Source organism: Delphinus delphis, chromosome 17 (assembly GCF_949987515.2).
Source record: "Delphinus delphis chromosome 17, mDelDel1.2, whole genome shotgun sequence".
Classification (NCBI taxonomy): domain Eukaryota; kingdom Metazoa; phylum Chordata; class Mammalia; order Artiodactyla; family Delphinidae; genus Delphinus; species Delphinus delphis.
This window is the reverse complement of record NC_082699.1, coordinates 60,571,107-60,589,395: the sequence shown is the minus strand read 5'-3', so window position 1 is coordinate 60,589,395 and position 18,289 is coordinate 60,571,107. Positions and strand designations below refer to the sequence as shown.

The 18,289-nt window shown below is 44.1% G+C and overlaps 1 protein-coding gene across 3 annotated transcripts in view; it reads left to right on the top strand.

The window, feature by feature from the left end:
* SAMD12 (sterile alpha motif domain containing 12) overlaps window positions 1-18,289 on the top strand; it is a 412,259-nt gene that overhangs the window by 218,505 nt on the left and 175,465 nt on the right. For 2 of the 3 annotated variants that reach the window (XM_069541569.1, XM_059995093.1), the window contains one exon: window positions 17,661-17,938. In XM_069541569.1, coding sequence (XP_069397670.1) covers window positions 17,661-17,869 — 209 coding nt within the window. In that variant the 3' untranslated portion in view covers window positions 17,870-17,938. Of the gene's footprint in view, window positions 1-17,660; window positions 17,939-18,289 lie in introns of those variants that run through there. The other variant, XM_059995094.1, reaches the window with a different exon arrangement.

The following is an 18,289-nucleotide window of genomic DNA, read 5'->3' as shown; positions in this document are numbered from 1 at the left end:
AAGCCAGGCAGCAAAATGGGCAGAAGCGATGAACTATGGAGTTGGAAAAATAGTAATTCAAACTTCTCCTGTCTCTTACCATCTATGTGATTGTGTCACCAAAATTCTCAAGCCACATTTTCCTCATTTTTAAAATAGGGATAACAGTTAAACCTATCCAGAGGACTGTCCCAAAGAATAAATGAAAGAATGAGAAATTATTCACATTTATCCCCAGCCCATCATAATTGTCCAATAAATTATTGATGTTTTTATTATTGATAATAATGATGTCAAAGGTTTATGAATCCATTTCCATGTAACTCCTTTACCTTTGCTGAGTAAAACAAAAGATACCTCACCTAGGAGAAAAGCTCAGGGATTGAATGACCTGGTGTGTTAGACTCTACCCTTCACATACTCTGTGCACTAGGGATTCTGTGCCTCAAGGCCTTCCATTGCAAGGTATGCTCTAATGACTACTCCTGGCTGGACTCCTCAGCGTTCAGCGCAAATGGTCTCTTCTCTTTCTTGAACTACGCTCCTGCTGACACCTCATCCTCCCTGATATTTTCCCTGTCTCCAGTCATTCATTAGCAGTGTGTCCCAGTTGGCCTGTCTCACTGATGTACCCACTCAGTGCGAGAGGTCCTCAAAGGATCAGCCTTAGGGCCTCTCCTCTGTCCATTCCCCCTTCTCTTTGACAGTGGGTTTCTATGTCAACTCTATGATGGTGGTTCCCAAGCTAAACTCCAGACCTGACTTCTCTTTGAAGCTCCAGGCTTGTACTCCACGCCCATTTTGCATTTCTGTTGAATATCTCATAGGCATGGGCAGTTCAGATTTATATATTCCATGTCCTGACCAGAAGTATTGATCTTTTCCTTCTGACTTGTTCACTCAGTGTTCTCCATGTCAGCAGTGGCCCTTTCTTTTATTTTATTGACCAAGTGAGAAACACAGGGATGATTCTTGCTCTCCATTTCTTTCTTGACTCAATACCTAATCTACCACCAAACGCTTTCATTCTACATTCAAAATATGTCCTCTCTTCACATCTTTATTACCACCTTCTAGTAGAAGCCACCGTCATCTGTGGGCTCAACAACAGGTCCAGTTTCCCAGCTAGTTTCCCTCCTTCCAAATGTCACATAGACCCTCAACTGGGACATTGTTTTTATAGCCAGAGAGAGTTTTTAAATATAAATTGTATCCTGTCACTGCCCTGCTTAAAACTGTATTTTGACTTCACATCACAGTTGGAATAAGTAATGGGATCCTTGATCTTGCCTCCAAGACCAAGAATGATCTTACACTTGCCTGCCCTTCTATCCTCATCTCAAGCCATTGACCTCTTCTATCCTCGTCTCAAGCCATTGGCCTCTTCTATCCTCATCTCAAGCCATTGGCCTCTTCTATCCTCATCTCAAGCCATTGACCTCTTCTATCCTCATCTCAAGCCATTGGCCTCCACCCGTCCCACAACCCTACCTCACCTTGCTGGCCTTCTTGCCTTCACTAGAAGTAGTAGTCTACACAGAACATTTGCATTTTTTTTTCTTCTGCCTCCACCCTCTTTCACTTTCCTCTTCACCAGTCTTTCTCATCCTTCAGATAGTAGTGTACTTCCCTCACTAAACTACGACTCTGTGAGTACAGAGACCATATGGACTGTATTCACTGCTATACCCAGCACCTAGCCTAATGGCTGCATTAGAAGACCATTGTTTGTTTGTTTGTTTTGTTGGGGTTTTTTTTGGTTGTGTTGGGTCTTCGTTGCTGTGTGCGGGCTTTCTCTAGTTGCAGCAAGTGGGGGCTACTCTTCGTTTAGGTGCGCAGGCTTCTCATTGCGGTAGCTTCTCTTGCTGTGGAGCATGAGCTCTAAGTGAGTGCGCTTCAGTAGTTGTGGCTCGCGGGCTTCAGGTGTTGTGGCTCATGGGCTCTAGAGCACAGGCTCAATAGTTGTGGTGCACGGGCTTAGTTGCTCCACGGCACGTGGGATCTTCCCAGACCAGGGCTTCAAACCTGTGTCCCCTGCATTGACAGGCAGATTCTTAACCTCTGTGCCACCAGGGAAGCCCCAAGATCATTGTTTATTAAATGAAGGCTGAACGAAAGCAGGCATAGCCTTTCTAGACACAGCGTGAATTTGAATCAGGTGTCTTGGTTCTAGTCTCTGCTCTGGTAATTACTAGGCATGTGACTTTGGGCAGGTCCTTTCACTTTTCTGGGCCATTTTTTTACTTTCATAATGGGGATGATACCACCTCTTCTCCCTTTCTCACAGGGCCATTCATTCAGCAAAACTTCAACAAATATCTACCACATGCCGAGCACTGGAGCTACTCAGTTAAATGAAACCCACATTCTCTTTTATAAAGAGCCTAGAATTTGGAAGGGAAGGGAGTCATGTGAACAAATTCATGATTATATTATAATATAGTAAATGTAATGCTAGAAACAAGGCACACCTTTATGAAATCTCTGCTTTAATTTGAAAGAAATGTATTGAGTCAGGTACTATGCTAGGCACTTTCAAATTTCCTACCTAATTTTACTTTCACATAGAAAGCTCAAAGCGTTGAAAATCGTATTCTCATTTTACAGATGAGGAAACTGTGACTCAGTGGCCTTAAGTAAGCTGCTTCAGCTCACAGCACTAACCCAAGCTTTCTACTCCAAGTTCACGTTGCTTTCCCAAAATCAAACAAATAAACAAAATTAAACTAAGTTGTGATTATATTATTGCTAGAAGAATGAGTTAACTAATGTTGAACTGAAGTATTTTATAGCCAAATCTAAGTCAGAAGAGAAAGTTGTACCAAAGAATCTCACTTTTCCTTCCACTTCCACTTTTTTCCTAGCTTTCCCTGGGTCCATTTTTATTATCACTTATGCTTGATTATAGAAAGAGTCTATTATTAGCCAGAGTGTGTCTTTATTTGTACCCACAGTAAACAAAGTGTTTCCTACAACGATGATTTGAAACTTTTTGAGGTTAGAGAACCCTTGTATGTGACATTCTGGTCCCCAAATACTGACCCTAGTGTGTGGTTACTGGAGAAAACCCAAGTGGGTATTGCTTTGTTTTCTTTCCAAATAATTCTTGAAATGTCTTATTGCACCTTACAGTTCTTTAGAGAGGGCTCAATTAGAGATTAAACATATGAGATATACATCCTATAATAATGGAATTATAAAATAAAAAAGGAAGTAAGGACAGCTAAGTGACCTGAGCCCTCAAGCAGTGGCTGAGAGTAACAGTGAGGGAAGCAGTGTACAATGTAGTATATGTATATACTACCAGTATAATTATAAACTGGCTGTACTGTGTAAGGCGGATGTATAGTACATTTCACCTGTGGGAACAGAGGGACCCATGACTCATCAGAAACTCACCTGTAGCAAATCCTCAGTCTTAGGACTGGTCATCATCATCCATTGATAACTTCTGTTGAAAGCTTATGGGCCAGGCACTGTGCTTTCTGTGTATCATCTCATTTAATCTTCATAAATATGCCTAGGACAGAGATAGTGTTATCATACTCATTAGTAAGGTGAGTAAATGAAGACTTACATCAGGTTAAGTAACTTGTGTAAGGTAGCATGACCTGTAATTGGTGGAGCCGTGCTTTGCGCCCAAGCATCTGACTCCACAGGTGTGCCCTTGACCATCATAAAGCCATTGGTCTGTGCTGTCAGGGTCATCCAGTTCCCCCTTCCCCTGTGCTGCCAGTCTTCAGGGGTGATGTAATTCATCACAGCAAGAGTTCTCTCCCTTCCCCTTTCACTCTGTTCTTGCCACCTTCCTCCTGCTCCAGCATCGTGATCCCTGGAATGAGAGAAGGGAGAGAAGAAAGCTGTCATCCATGCGTGTCTCTAGTTCCACAGTCCTTAGCACCATCACTCACCTGGGCTACCAGGGGGCTGTTGCAACCCTGAAAGTCTTTTTGCAAAGTCAAGGTACTGGCACTACAGACATGGCATCACACGTACCTGCAGTTGCAACATGGGACTGTTCCCTTCAGAGTCTACCACACCCTCTAACTCGAGTTTCCCTTGACAAAGTTCATTTTGACACTGTCCAAATCTTATTTCACTGGGTTATTAAGCAGTATTCTGAATGTTGGCAATAGAAAAGTGAAAAGATACACCCTCGCTTTAAGGACCTTTAAATAGGGGAAGAGACACCTGTAACAGCACCTTATACTTTACCTGTAGGTTCCGAGGGAAGCCAGGGAGAAAGGAAGATCCGAGCCAACCCTTGAAGCGCATCAGACAAGAAGTGGGGAGGGAAGACATGAAAAGGCAGAACATGTAGGGAGACACGAATAAAGGAAACACCAGAGAGAGTCTGATCATGCTGCTTACCTTATTCCAGCATAACTTTTAGTGATGTAACCTGTTGACATCAAATCTTGGACTTTAAGTTCGATTAGCTTATTTTTTTTAATATCTTTATTGGCATATAATTGCTTTACAATGGTGTGTGAGTTTCCCCTCTATAACAACGTGAATCAGCTATACATATATCCCCATATCTCTTCCCTCTTGCGTCTCCCTCCCACCCTCCCTATCCCACCCCTCTAGGTAGTCACAGAGCACCGAGCTGATCTCCCTGTGCTATGTGGCTGCTTCCCACTAGCTATCTATTTTACATTTGGTAGTGTATACATGTCCATACCAAGCTCTCACTTTGTCCCATCTTACCCTTCCCCCTCCCTGTGTCCTCAAGTCCATTCTCTATGTCTGCGTCTTTATTCCTGTCGGTGAGCTTATTTTTACTCCCTCTTGGAGGACAAAAGGGAACATTATGTAGATGTGCATCCTTTATTGTCTCTTCAGCATTGAAGCAATGCCAGACAGTGTCAATTTTTATCGTCTTGGTTTCCTCAAAATTTTGTCACATCAAACAGGGGAACCTTATTTCACTACCATTACTCTTTAATTCATGAGGACTCTTCAGTTGAACCTCATTGGAAGTGTTGTGGTTATGGGCTTTGAGGCATTTCAAGATCAAATGCATGGAAATGTTTACTTGTAGAACTGAATTGGGATCCTTGTTCGTCTTGTACGCTTTGGAACTTTATCTCCATGAATGTGTTTCCTCATCCTTAAAATGGAGAAAAGAATGCTTCCCAGGCTGATTTGTGGATTAAATGGAGTAATGGATGGGAACTGGCCTAATGCATAGTAGGTGCTTTTCTCAAAAGTACGTTTTGTGTTTGTTTGCCTCCTTATCTACCTGAGTCCCATGAATGTCTCTTGGATTAGCATTTTGAGAATCAGTTAGTTGAAAGCAAACATCTACGTCATTTGTTCTCAACCAAGGGTGAATTTGCCCTCCAGCAGACATTTGGAAAAAATCTGAAGACATTTTTTTTTTTTTGGCCACACACGTGGCATGTGGGATCTTAGCTCCCTGACGAGGGACTGAACCCTTGCCCCCTACAGTGGAAGTGTGGAATCTTAACCACTGGACCGCCTGGGAAGTCCCTGAAGACATTTTTGACTGTCACAGCTGGGAGTAGGTGCTACTGGAATCTAGTTGGTAGAGGCCAGGGATGCTGCAACACATCCTACAGTGCCCAGGACTGCTCCCCACGACAAGGAATTACCCAGCCCCAGATGTCAGTAGCGCCCAAATAGACAAGGTCAAGCAGGTAAGACCTACTCTACTCGCATGTCATATTGATGACTTTTGAAATTTGGGATGTACTAAATCAAATTTTCTTCTCCTTTTGACCACTACCTCCTGAGAAATGATACCCACTGTCGTCATCAGGATGCCATCCTTTCAGGTGCTTCCATCATAGTTTTGGAGTGAACTACAGCACTCCCTATAGCATTTTGGGTGGGACCCTCAGCTTTCTTCAGGTCTGCTTCCTAAAAATGGCAATGACACTCTCTGTTCTACTGCCTTCATTGAGTACTTAATCAGCACAACATGGGGGCGAGGGTATCATTTCATCCCCAGTTTACAAGTGAAAAAACTGAAGCCTAGAAAGGCGAATCATCGCAGCAGTAACCGTGGAGCAAATCAATGGTCAATCCAGCCCTGACTTTCAACTCCAAACCCAAGACCTCTTTCTTTTTCACCAAAGCTTTCCTAATAGATCGTATGGTCCTCATGGTCATTGTTATAGGTTTTATCACATAATTGCTTTTAGGATGTTTAATACCGTCTGATCTTACATCTGCAGTTAACTCTTCAGCTCCCCAAAGACAGGAGCACTGTTTCCATCTCTTCTGCTGAATGTTTCTGGGCTAGTACTCACGTGTTAATCTTTCTACCAAAGAAATCCCTGGTATTAATAAAGTCCAACATTGAAAAGCTTAAGAAAAAAAACTAATCTATAGGTATCAGGAAGAGAAAGTCGAAGTAGCTTTGAAACTTTTTTAAACATCCCTTTGGCATTGGGTCACTGGCTCAGATGAATTCGTGCGGAGAGGCCAGCAAGCCCAGTAGTGCCTGCCTCTTCAGCAGATGAGCACTGTACATGTCGGGCTGTGATGGCCATGGGTGCAATATCGACGGGGAGGGGGAGGCTGTCAGCAGACATCTCACGTGCTTCCTGGTAATTAATTTTAAAAGATGCCTGATGCACGGTGGGCTGCTCACCTAGTGACATTCAGTTAACAGAGAATCCCCAAGACAATGCATACAAATTCTGACAAATAAAAGCAAATGTACCAAGAGGTCTGGTTTGCCTATCAAAACCAGAAAAGACCTTGAAGGTGGTTTATGATATCATAAATCTTCGGCTGTAGTCTCTGATATGTTGATACTGTACTTCTTCGCTTGGAAAATCTGCTCTGAGGTACAAGGGAAGTAATCACTGAGTCTTCCCAGGGACTAAAACAGAATCCCCAAACAAAATGTTTTAAGGTTTTCTTTAATTTTTGGAGGGGATTTGGTAACTCTGTGTGCTACCAACAACATCAAGGATTTAGCCTTTAATTTACTGCCTGGAAGCTGTGTATTCCTTCTTGGAGAGCTGAAAAATAGTGCACAGCCATATTTCCCCTCTGTTTGAAAACCACTGTAAAATTTCTTTCTGACTTTATATTTCGTGTGAGAATTAGCATTATTTTAGTTTCCTCCTATTAACATCATTGGCACCTGAATATATTCAACCAAAACCCTAGATTGTCTAAAACAGTCTTTTTATCCTGGGATAAACCATATGGAAAAGAATATAAAAAAGAATGTATGTATGTGTATAACGGAGTCACCTTGCTCGACAGCAGAAATGAACACAACATTGTAAATCAACTATACTTCAGTAAAAAAAAATAAATTTAAAAAATTTAAAAAGTCTTTTTACCCAAGACTGGTTTAAAAAAATCAATATACAGTTCCCATCAGTATGGTAAATTACTTACAGTGATCGCAGTGCAAATGTCCGTTAACCCTTCTCTTCCTCAGCACAGGGAAGGGGCCTTTAATTTACTGCTGACATTCTGAATGTAGCCAAGGAAGTGACCAGGCTTGGCAGTGGGCTGCCTTCTCAGGTAGAAGTGAGAGGAGACTCATTGGTCCTGGAAGGTTTTGTACACATTCTCTCCAGCAAATAAAGCAATGGGTTGGCTGACCTCAGAGTCCTGTTCACTCTGGTACTGGTGATCTGCAGTCACCCTTAGGAAATCAGGCACTGGGTTGGGGGTTACCTAAGAAGATAGGTTTGCTCTGCACGTTAGGTTATAAAAAACGGAAGGCCTGTTCAGACTAGTCATCAACCACCCTTGGTCTCGTTTGCTGTTAATCTGGAACAGGCCGCACAGGGTGGAATCTCAGAACCTGAGGTCCATTCCAAAAGTGAGTTGAAACCCTGAAGGCAAGGTTGCCTGAATCCCTTTCCATTGCAAGTGGGAGGGACATGGGGGAGGAAAGGGTAAAAGTCAGATGTTGAAAGTGGCAACTTGTGAGTCAGATACGACCCATGTCTATGCTTTGTTTAGCTCTCATAATATGGGGGAAAAGGGCAAATTTTAAACTAGGAGGTTTTGTGAAACTTCTAGATTTTCCATTCTTAACTTAAAAATAGGAGCAGTGGCAACACTCAGCCTGTATTCTAGCATAGCAAAAATGGGTTGGAATTGCACATTTTAGGAAAAAACCAACAGCAAAATATCCTATCCACTGTCATCCACCAAGTCTCAGTTGTCCCTTAGATTGGTCCTCTTCACGCAGTTATGTTATCCTGGCAACATTTGAGTTTGTAACCTCAGGTGTAATTGGATAAGGAGGTGGCCCAGGTGCATCAGGACATACAGAAGTATGCAGTTGCACTTAAGGTGTATTCCACATTGTCTAATAATTAAAATACCAAAATTTGCCAATGATTCACTTTTTGAAAGTAAGTTACCGTGGGTTCTCATTATTCTTACTTGCCTACACCCTGATGGGCTTTCTTGACATGATGATAAGCAGGACAGTACAGCAGCTCAACTGAGAATTCCACATAAGCTTCGCTCTGTAAGTCAAGATTGTCTTGAGTACACGTGGTACAAATGAGCTCAACTCGCTCCCCGCCCCTCCCCCCCCAATATTGACTTATATAAATGAGAAACCCAGGGGTATCTGACTTCAGGCAAGGCTGTTTTTAGGAAATCAAATAATATTTACCTTCCTCTCTCCCTCCCCCCCCCCACCTCCCTCCTCTCACCGCCCCCCTTTCTCTTTCTCAGCTCTGCTTTCTCTGTTGGCTTAATGCTCTAGCAAATTCTCTCCATATGGTGGCAGAGACAGCCACTGACAGCCAGTCTAAGCTTATATTGCCCCTTGGACATGCTCTAAGTAAGAAAGAAAGAGACCTTCCCTCTTAGAAACCATAGCAATTCTACTAAATTTTATTTGCCCTGTCTGGGTCACACACCCAGCATTAAGAAATTTGTTCCGTGCCTCCACTGAGTCAGGCTCTAGCTAGGTGGTTGGAAACATCCTTACATCGTGGGAGGAGGTGGGAGGGAATCCGAAAATAAAAGGTAAACATAATAAGAAAATTATGTAGTCCTTTAGAAATGAAAAGTCCTGTAGGAAAAGCCCCACCAGTTGGGGAAGGGCAGCCCTCCCTGCCAAAGGCAAAGCATGGCTCCTTTTACCAGAAATAGGCAGGGATGCAATGTAGGCAAAAAACGAGGCGTTCATAATCTACAAATGAGTGTTCTATGACGGTGAACATCATCTTGTGTGTCAGATGTGCTGCTTCAGGTTGGGCGGAAAAAGGAAAAAAAGACTAAAACTGGCTACCCTATAAGGTAGGCATCCCAAAATGGCATGTGAGACTCACATGGTGTGCTCCATGCCCAGCCATGTCAAGCTTCTCAGAGTTCCCAAAGTGGACCATTGGGTTGTCATTTCCGTCTCTGCCGAAGCTGTTTCCTGTGCCTCCAGGGCCCTTCCCCCTCCTACTCACTCTCCTGACTTGTGTTTTATTTAATTCAAGGACCTCAGCTAAGTTAGGTGCCCCTCCTGTGGGCTCTGGAAGAATCTGTACTTGTCCCACTGGCGGGGAAGTTACCTTTCTCCTCCTGGTTCTTCATCGTGAAATGTGTTCAGTCCCTGGTACAGACCTAGACCTTGTGTGATGAAGGAAGGATGAATCTGTTCCACAGCTCCTCTCAAAGACCCCCCAGTCCCCTGTCACTCTTCACTGTGGGAAGACTGGAGGGTGGTGGCCATCACAGCCTTGTGCATCGTGAAGTTATGCCCGTGTTTGCACTGCTTGCCTTTAAGTCCTCGGAGACGGTGACCTTTTCTGGCTCTCATGCTCCCTACACGAGAACAGCAGAAGCCTGCCTGGGGGGCACGTCAGGCTATGGGAAGGGTTCCTGGGCAGCAGTTTAGAGAGGTGGTTAAAGAGCATGACTTCTACGTATATTTGTCTCCTAGATCTGCAGCTTACTAGGTATGTGACCTTTAGCTATGTTTAGTAGCTATTAATCCATTAGAGATAATAAAAGTGTCTTCACAGAATTGTTGAAAATGAGGTAATCCGTGTAAAGCTCTTAGAACAGTGTTTAACACTTAGTAATGGCCCGATCAATGTTTGCTATTATTATTGTGATGACGAGGAAGAAGGGGAGTAGAAGGAAGGAGGACGAAGCAGCCTCAGCCAGCCAAGAATCGTAGTGCCCTGACTGCATCATCATGGTGGTTCCAGTCTGCAAAGGGTGTGTGTTTGTATTATGTCATTTGATTCTCACAGTCACCCTATGAAACAGTGTCATTGTCATTCCCATTGTAGACCTGAGGAGATTAAGACTCAGGTGTGATTTCCTGGGCATTTATCTCATGATCCCATGCTTTTGTGATTATGCGTCTCTCCTTATATCTCTGTTCCACAAATTCTGATTTTGGAGTCACGGTGAGATTGAAGAAACATGGGTTCAGGCTGTGGTACCCTGATGGTATGCCCAGCACCTGTCACTCTGTTCACTCTGTTGCTCTGGCCCAGCCAGGACTGGGGTAGAGCCAGGGGCATCTACCTGGTGTGTGACACAGACCTTTACCTGGGATCAGATTTGGAGCTAACCCTGTGCACAAATGGCTGTTTGTTTCGGGAACTGTACAGTGACCTCTATTTCCAGAAGAGAAGAGGCCCTGTAACTCGCACTCTTTGGGGAAAGTGGCATTCCCCAAGCACTTGCAGTGACACCAAGACTTTCCAGTAGGGTAGGAGCTGAAGTCACATCCTTTGCCCCCCGCTCCAGTTTACCCTGAAATTTCCTGTTGGGCCTTATGACATGTGGTCATTCATCTTGGAAAGCTGTGACAGGGCTTCTCTTACAATTCTCTGAACAGACTATGGAGGTCATCTGAACTACAGACCACAAACCAGATTGGGCCTGAAAGTCAGAGGCACCTGCCTAGACCCAAGTCTTCCTTCCATCTCCTGTGTGGTTTTATACTTTCTCTGAGCCTCACTTCTCCGTGGAACACAATGAACCCTGAGCCATACTCAGAAATCTCAGGTTCCTTCCAACTTGTAACAGACTGAATAGTGGCCATTCAGAGATACAGGTCCTAATCCCTGGAACCTGTAAATGTTACCTTATAAAGAAAAAGGTCTTCGTAGATGTGATTAAAGATCTTCGCAGGAGGAGATTTTCCAGGATTATTTAAGTGGGCCCTAAATCACATCACGTGTCCTTATAAGAGAGAGGCAGGATGAAATTTCCTACACAGAAGAGGAGAAGGTGATGTGAAGATAGAGGCAGAAATTAGAGTGATGTGGCCACAAGCAAAGGAATGCTGGCAGCCAGCAGAAGCTAGAAGTATCAAGGAACGAATTCTCTCCTACAGCCTCCAGAGGGGGCGTGGTCCTGCTGACATCTTGATTTCAGCCCAGTGACACCAATGTTAAACTCTGGCTTCTAGAACTATGAGGGGTAAATTTCTGTTGTTCGGAACCCCTGTATTTGTAACGTGTTAAGGCATCTGTGGGAAACTAATACACTGCTCTCTAAGTCTGTTGTCAGTTACCTGTTCTCGCTGCCCATCTGCTCAGCAAAGCTTATAGTCTCACTTGGTGCTTGTTCCAAAGCAGAACAAGACGCTCGTCTTTCTTTAAGCCTGTAGGAAAGTGAAGTGGTCATTTAGTCTCAAGTTCTCTATTCCGTTCAACTTGGCAGTTGTTCCTATGTTCGACACCAACAAAACGCTACCTCCTTCCCGTTACATTCAATTTCTCATTGTCGGTATTTTCCTGTCTGAGAGTCGGTGTCCAGTCAAGTCTCTTGAAGCAGAAAAGCCACTAATTTAACGACCTTGAGATCATCAGTAGTGAGTAAAGAAAACAACATTCATTTAGTGGTTCTAAGTATATCCGTTCAATAAATATTTCTTGTGCACCAGCACGTGGGCAGCAGTAGGGAACCTGTGACAGTGGAGAACCTGACAGGAAAGGTACTTATTCCTATGGAGCTGGCATTGTATTAGGCCACATGCAATAAAGCTTTTGTGTATATACTCATGCTTCAATTGCAGCAAAATTCTTATTTCCAAGATTGCTAGCAGAGCGTCAGATCCATGTTTCTGCTGGGTGAAGCTCCTTTTGGAATATTCCCTGTCTTGGATTTCTACAGGGAGTCCTGGGAAACAGTTTTAGCACCCAAGACAACTGTTGGGGTTAAGCAATACAGACCTTAGGTCATAAGAGGTCCCTCTGATTTCTCTAAATTCCATCGCGGCATGCCTGTGCTCACCTTAGCCCAGTCAGCTCAGAGCTTTGGGATCTGAGGAGAGGATTGAACGAATGAAAACACTGTGGGGAGGAAAGAAGACTGTCGTAACTGTCCTCCTTTGTTTAATTCCATACTTTTCATTACTTCTCTGCATCCCAGGCGCCCTCAAAAGAAAAAAAATAATAGCACTATTACTACCATGATTTCCTTCCTCTGGTACACCCTCTCTTGGAGCAGTGACTCAACTTCCTGCCCTGAAAGGGTGCCCCCAGCCATTGGTGGCCCAGGTTGAAAGCCTGAGTCATCTCTGATGTCTGCCATTCTCTCATGCCCCACTTCTAGGTGTTGTAATTCAGAATTCTACTACTTCTCACTATGTCTTCACCTCCACCCTAGTGCAGGGCACCCTGGCTTCTTGTTTTGACTGCCCTGGCAGTGTTCTGACTCTTCCCATCACTGCTACACTTACTCTCCACCCCCAGTTCGTTCCCCACATACTGACCAGAGGGATTCTTTTCATACGTGAGATTATGCCCAAGTCATCCCTTGTTCAAAACTTTCCCCATTTAGAATAAAATCCAAAGTCTTCACCGAGGCCTAGGAGGCCCTGTATGATGTGGCCCCTGCCTTCTCTTGGGCCGCATTTCCTACATACTTATCTTGCCTACTTTGCCCTAGTCAACACTAGCCTTCCTGCCATTCCTCTCATTGCCTTGACACTTCTGTGTGTTCCAGGGTCACCTCTTCAGAGAGGCCTTTTCTCACCACCCGAACTACAACAGCACCGTCCTTCCAGTAGGGGTCCCTGTCTACCCCTATATATTGGTTTATTTGTTTGCTGTCTGCCTCTCACGCAAATGGTAAGCTCCACAAAGTCAGAAGATACTACTCATCTCTATCGCTGCAATACCCAGAGTAGGGTCAGGCATATGATGGTGCTCAGTAAATACTTAATAAAGGAAAGGAGTAGAAGGCCCGGCTATGATCAATATGGAGGACTTTAAGCCTCTTCCAACTCCAACAATCTATGAGTCTGTGAAGGGCCCAGCAGCCTGGTCACCGAAATGCCATTTAGAACCAGTTTGGAGTATCAGGAAATTTAGTTGTTGCTTCTTTTTTTTTTTGATTTTTTTTTTTTTCTTTTTTTGGCTGCACCCCGAGGCATGTGGGATCTTCCCTGACCAGGGACCGAACCGGCGCCCTCTGCAGTGGAAGCACAGAGTCTTAACCACTGGATCACCAGTCCCAGTGCTTCTTTTTTGAGATTGGGTTGACTTTTCTCTCCTTGATCCCTCCCTGTGTAGGCAGCTGACCGCAGAGGCAGGTGGTCATTCAAGACACTTGTGTGAGAAAACATAGGAATGTAAACGCCATAATAGCACTCCTCTATTTTCTGCCTACCATAGCAGCCTCCTCCATCTACATGGTTACTGGACTCTAAAAAAAATCTTGGCTTTATCCCATAGTCTTGGTCTAACTGTTACTTACTCCCTAAGTCCCAGGTTAAATATCCTTTACTCCCTGACAGCTCCTTGATACCCAGACTAGTTTAGCTCACCCAGTTCTGGGCTCCCGTATTTGCTCTTTCTTAGGATTGACCCGTCACATACCTGTAAACATTGATCGTTAGCTGCCTTTCTCATCAGTCTGAAAGCTCCAGGAGTGACCCTGTCTTGTTCCTCATTATCCAAGCATGAATAACAAAGTGACAAGACACAGTGCTCAAAAAGTGTTTGTTGAATTAACAATTGGATTTTTATGATAAGCAACAAAAAGTTACAATATAAATTGAAAAATAAAAGATGCAATTGATGATTGACTGCTTGTCACCACCCTGACCCACACTTGTTTGGACACTCTTTATTTTGTGGTCAGCGGCGGGGGGGGGGGGGGGTGGGGGCGGTCAGGAGATTGCTAGGACGGTTCCTCCTGTAAATGATCTAATGTTTCTGAAGAGTTTTCAGAACCACAGACTTAAATGGCTCTGTAGAAACCATCCAAGAAAGGCAGCAAATTTTGTTCATAAATTCCTCGGTGTACAGATGATGATCTTTTCTAGAAGTTGTTTTATCAGGAAACTCTTTCATATAATTTCCCTTAATCTTTCTCCTAAGACTCTATTTTCTTACTGCTGAAGATAGAGCACACCTAAAGGTGAAGTAGTAAGAATTAGAAAAAGCTCTCATGTTTTCAGTATTCTTTAACTTTTCTCAATTTTCCTATCAATGGAAATAATGAAAATAACAGCAAGAACATCTTTAGTCTCAGGGCTGAAACAACTTGAACAGTCAAGCCTATAAGAGGTGAATTGTTGATAGGTACAGTTGTTTGTACCACACAATGTGAAATGCACGAACTTTTTTAACTGGTAGAGTTTTGTTACTTGTACATTCAGAGCTGATGCTTTTAACCCAAGTAGGAGATAAAATTCTGATAGGGCTCATGTATCCACATTTTGATCAGTCAGATGCATTCATGGAACAGTTGAAGCTGGAGGTTCTTGGGGGAAGGCGACATCTTTGTTTCTTTGTCTGCAAAGAAACTGAACCATGCACACTGGAATAAAACCTCCCTTTGAGCACTAATGATGGACCAGCCAACCTCTCGGGACCAAAGCTCCCAAGTATCTTACCAACACCTCAGCAACTCTGGCTGCTGAATGTCCCAGTTTGTAAAACCACAGCCCAAATAGTGAGGACCAGAAAAGGGAGGAGGAAGAGAATTAGATCATCTGAATTTCATGGGTTTTTGCAGTATTTATTGTTGAGTTGAGGGCCTATATAAAGAGCTAAATATCTGCTATTTGGAGACCAATTATCCACGTAAATGATACCCAAGTCCCACTCAGTGTTTTCTGAACATCACTTCAGGATCAAGGTCTGACAGCAGAATACTTGAAGGCGGGGCTGTCCCGGAAGCCTGGGACTCAGACTCAACACTCCTTAGCTCTGCCCCTTTGAGTATGCCAGTGCCCAGAAATTAGGAAAGGGATAGCAAAGGAAATCTGAAGCCATCAGTTGACTTTATATATATATTTTGTTTGTTTGTTTGTTTGTTTGTTTGTTTGTTTGGCTGCGTCAGGTCTTAGTTGCAGCACACAGGATCTTTGTTGCGGATGGGGCATCATTCATTGCTGCACGTGGGCTTCTCTCTAGTTGTGGTACGTGGGCTCAGTAGTTGCAGCACACAGGCTTAGTTGCCCCACGGCATATGGGATCTCAGTTCCCCGACCAGGGATTGAACCCACATCCCCTGCATTGGAAGATGGATTCTTAACCACTGGATCACCAGGGAAGTCCCTCAGTTGACTTCTTAAAAACATGTTAAGTTCCAGCTGCAAGGCCAATTGCTGCTGTAACGAATTACCACAAACTTAGTGGCTTAAAACAGCACAAATTTATTATCTTACAGTTGTAGGGATGAGAAGTCCAAAGTGGGTCCTATGGGGCAAAAATCAAGGTAGAGCTGCATTCCTTCTGGAGGGTGTGGGAGAGAATCCAATTCCTTGTCTTTTCCACCTTGTAGAAGCCTGCCTTCCTTGGTTGTGGTTGCATCTCTCCAGTGTCTGCTTCCATGGACACATCTCTCCCCTCTTTGGCTCTCCTGTGTTGCTCTTTCACCTATAAGGACCCGTGTGATTAGATTGGACCCACCTGAGTAACGCCAGTACTCTCCCATCTCACGATCCTTAACGAAATCACATTAGCAGTGTCCCTTTTGTCATATAAGGTAAGAGACTCACAGGTTCCTGAGATGATGTGGACGTCTTTGGCAGAAAGAGCATCATTCTGCCTATCGCAGAAGACAGTCAGAACTACTTGAGTCTGTGTGTGTCCTATGCTTCCTTTCTCATGGCCATGATGATCTGCCCACTGTTGCCAAGCTACCTCAGGTTCCCCTTCCCCCACCCCTTTTTCCTCTTCCACATGCAAATTTTACTGAAGCTTCAGACTACCACCCACCTCCACAACTCCCTGCACTCACTTCCTTGCCAGGCACTGGTCCAGAGCCAAGTCGATATTGGTGCGGTTCTCATCAGTGCTGCCCATCAAATATATCTCTTCCCCCCTACCACCTTCCTGGCACGTGATAGAAGCACAGTTCAAGTGTGGACCCTTGGCGGGTGGGAAAGTTCATGTGATTAGTTCTGGCCAAAAATTTATAAATGATTCCAGGCTGAGCATTTCATTGATACTATGAGACCTTCCAACACCTCTCTTTTCCCTCTGGTACAGTGATCAACAATGTTCAAAATGGATGGACTTGCAGTCGACATGTAAAATAAGCAGGAAATAAACTTTGTCGTAGCCACTGATATTTTGGGCTTGCTTGTTACTGCAGCGTGGACCCTAACTTATCCTGACTGATGCATTTAGCAAAGCTGAAAGGGAGGTAAAAGAGAAGTATGCACAGCATGGGTTGCTCTTAACTAGTTCTCCCTGTTCACCTGTCTCTACTCAGAGGCCACATAGGCTTCCCTGTTCCTCAGATTAAATGCCCATGAACCTCACCTTCTGGCTGTTGAGTTTATTTTTTGAGGAGGTAGAGAATTTAGTTCCTGAAGCATATATCGTAGTATACCCTGAGACTTACCATTGATCACTGGTGGACTCTGTCTTTTCGTCATCAATTAAAATGAAAAAAGACCTGCAGGTCTGGTGACTGGGGGTGTTGGAGGGAGAGTACAGGGCCGTGCTATTCTCTTTATTTCTTGTGCAGGTCAAGCACAGAGTAGAGAGAATTGGGGAATTTGATGGAAACCACAGTAGCAAGGGAAGCATGCAGACTGCCCCACCCCCCGCCACCACTCAGGAAAAGAAAGAGGTTGAAAGGAAACTATGCCAGGCTGCCCAGGGCCCAGGGTGTCTGTTCTGAGGGTACTCACACCGGAGGCTCCTTGTTTTTGCCCATGCTCAGCCCTGCTGGAATTTTTTCCTTAGGCCAGTGATTGGGTTCAGCGTAGCTCCCACCAACCAGGGGTGCAGCAGGGGAGGTGGGTGCCTGCCGATAAAACTGGACCTTCAAATGCATGTTTCACAGAAACATTATCATAACCTGGTTAAACAGTGCCGGAGTTTATCTATAAGCACAGTTAGAGCATCTAAGTCTTCAGCTGGCTTATCAGTGACATGGGCTTTTATGGGTGAGCCTCAGAGCCCATCACCCAACAGAGAGCATTGTTTCTATGGAAACATGCAATCTGTGACCCAAATACCCAGGTTAAAATGTTGCTGATTTATTTAACTCAATGTGTGGGTCAATTGGGGATTGCCAATATTAGATAAAAATTGAAGTTCTTTTTTTAAAGTTGTGGATTTTTTTCCATCCTGCCTATCCATTCCGTCAGCAGGCATAATGGAGGACCCTGTATTCTAAAGTGTCTGTGTTTAGATGGAAACTTCTGTTATGGCAGGATCAGCCCAGAGGAAGATGGAAATCCTTTTCCAGCCATTGTTCATTTGCTTTTCCTCTTATTTCTTGAAACCCTGCAGGGCGAGCCCTGCTGAGACTTACAGACAAAAAGCTTGAGCGAATGGGGATTGCCCAGGAGAACCTCCGGCAGCACATCTTACAACAGGTGCTCCAGCTGAAGGTGCGAGAAGAAGTCAGAAACCTACAGTTACTCACACAAGGTATCCTGTTGCTGCCTAGTGGGTGGATGGAAGGGGAGATGGGAGGAAAGAAACACTTACCGTCGTGACAGAAGGGAGCCAGGGAAAAACTGGCTTGTTTTGTTTTGTTTTGTTTGCAGAATTTTCTTTCATTAAAAAAAAAGTATACAGATTTAAAGGCCACTTCCCTACTAAAACTTCTCTTCTTCTTAGCTCACTAGAGGGAAGGATGTACAGATAAGTAATGGATAAGCAAACAGAATTATCTGAGCTAAGTTCAAGGTCATCACATACAGCTATATAGGTTGTGCACTGCACAACCCCCAGAGTACCAGTTACATAGATCAGTATACGATTGCACCACCTAGAGTTGTACAGTGTGCAGCCTGCACAACTGTACAGTGCAGCCCCAGCTATTTTAGTCTGACTACCAGTTTTGAGGGGGCCTTGGAATTTGAGTGATTCCATAGTTCATATGGCCATGGTATAAGTGGGATTTTTTTGTTGCG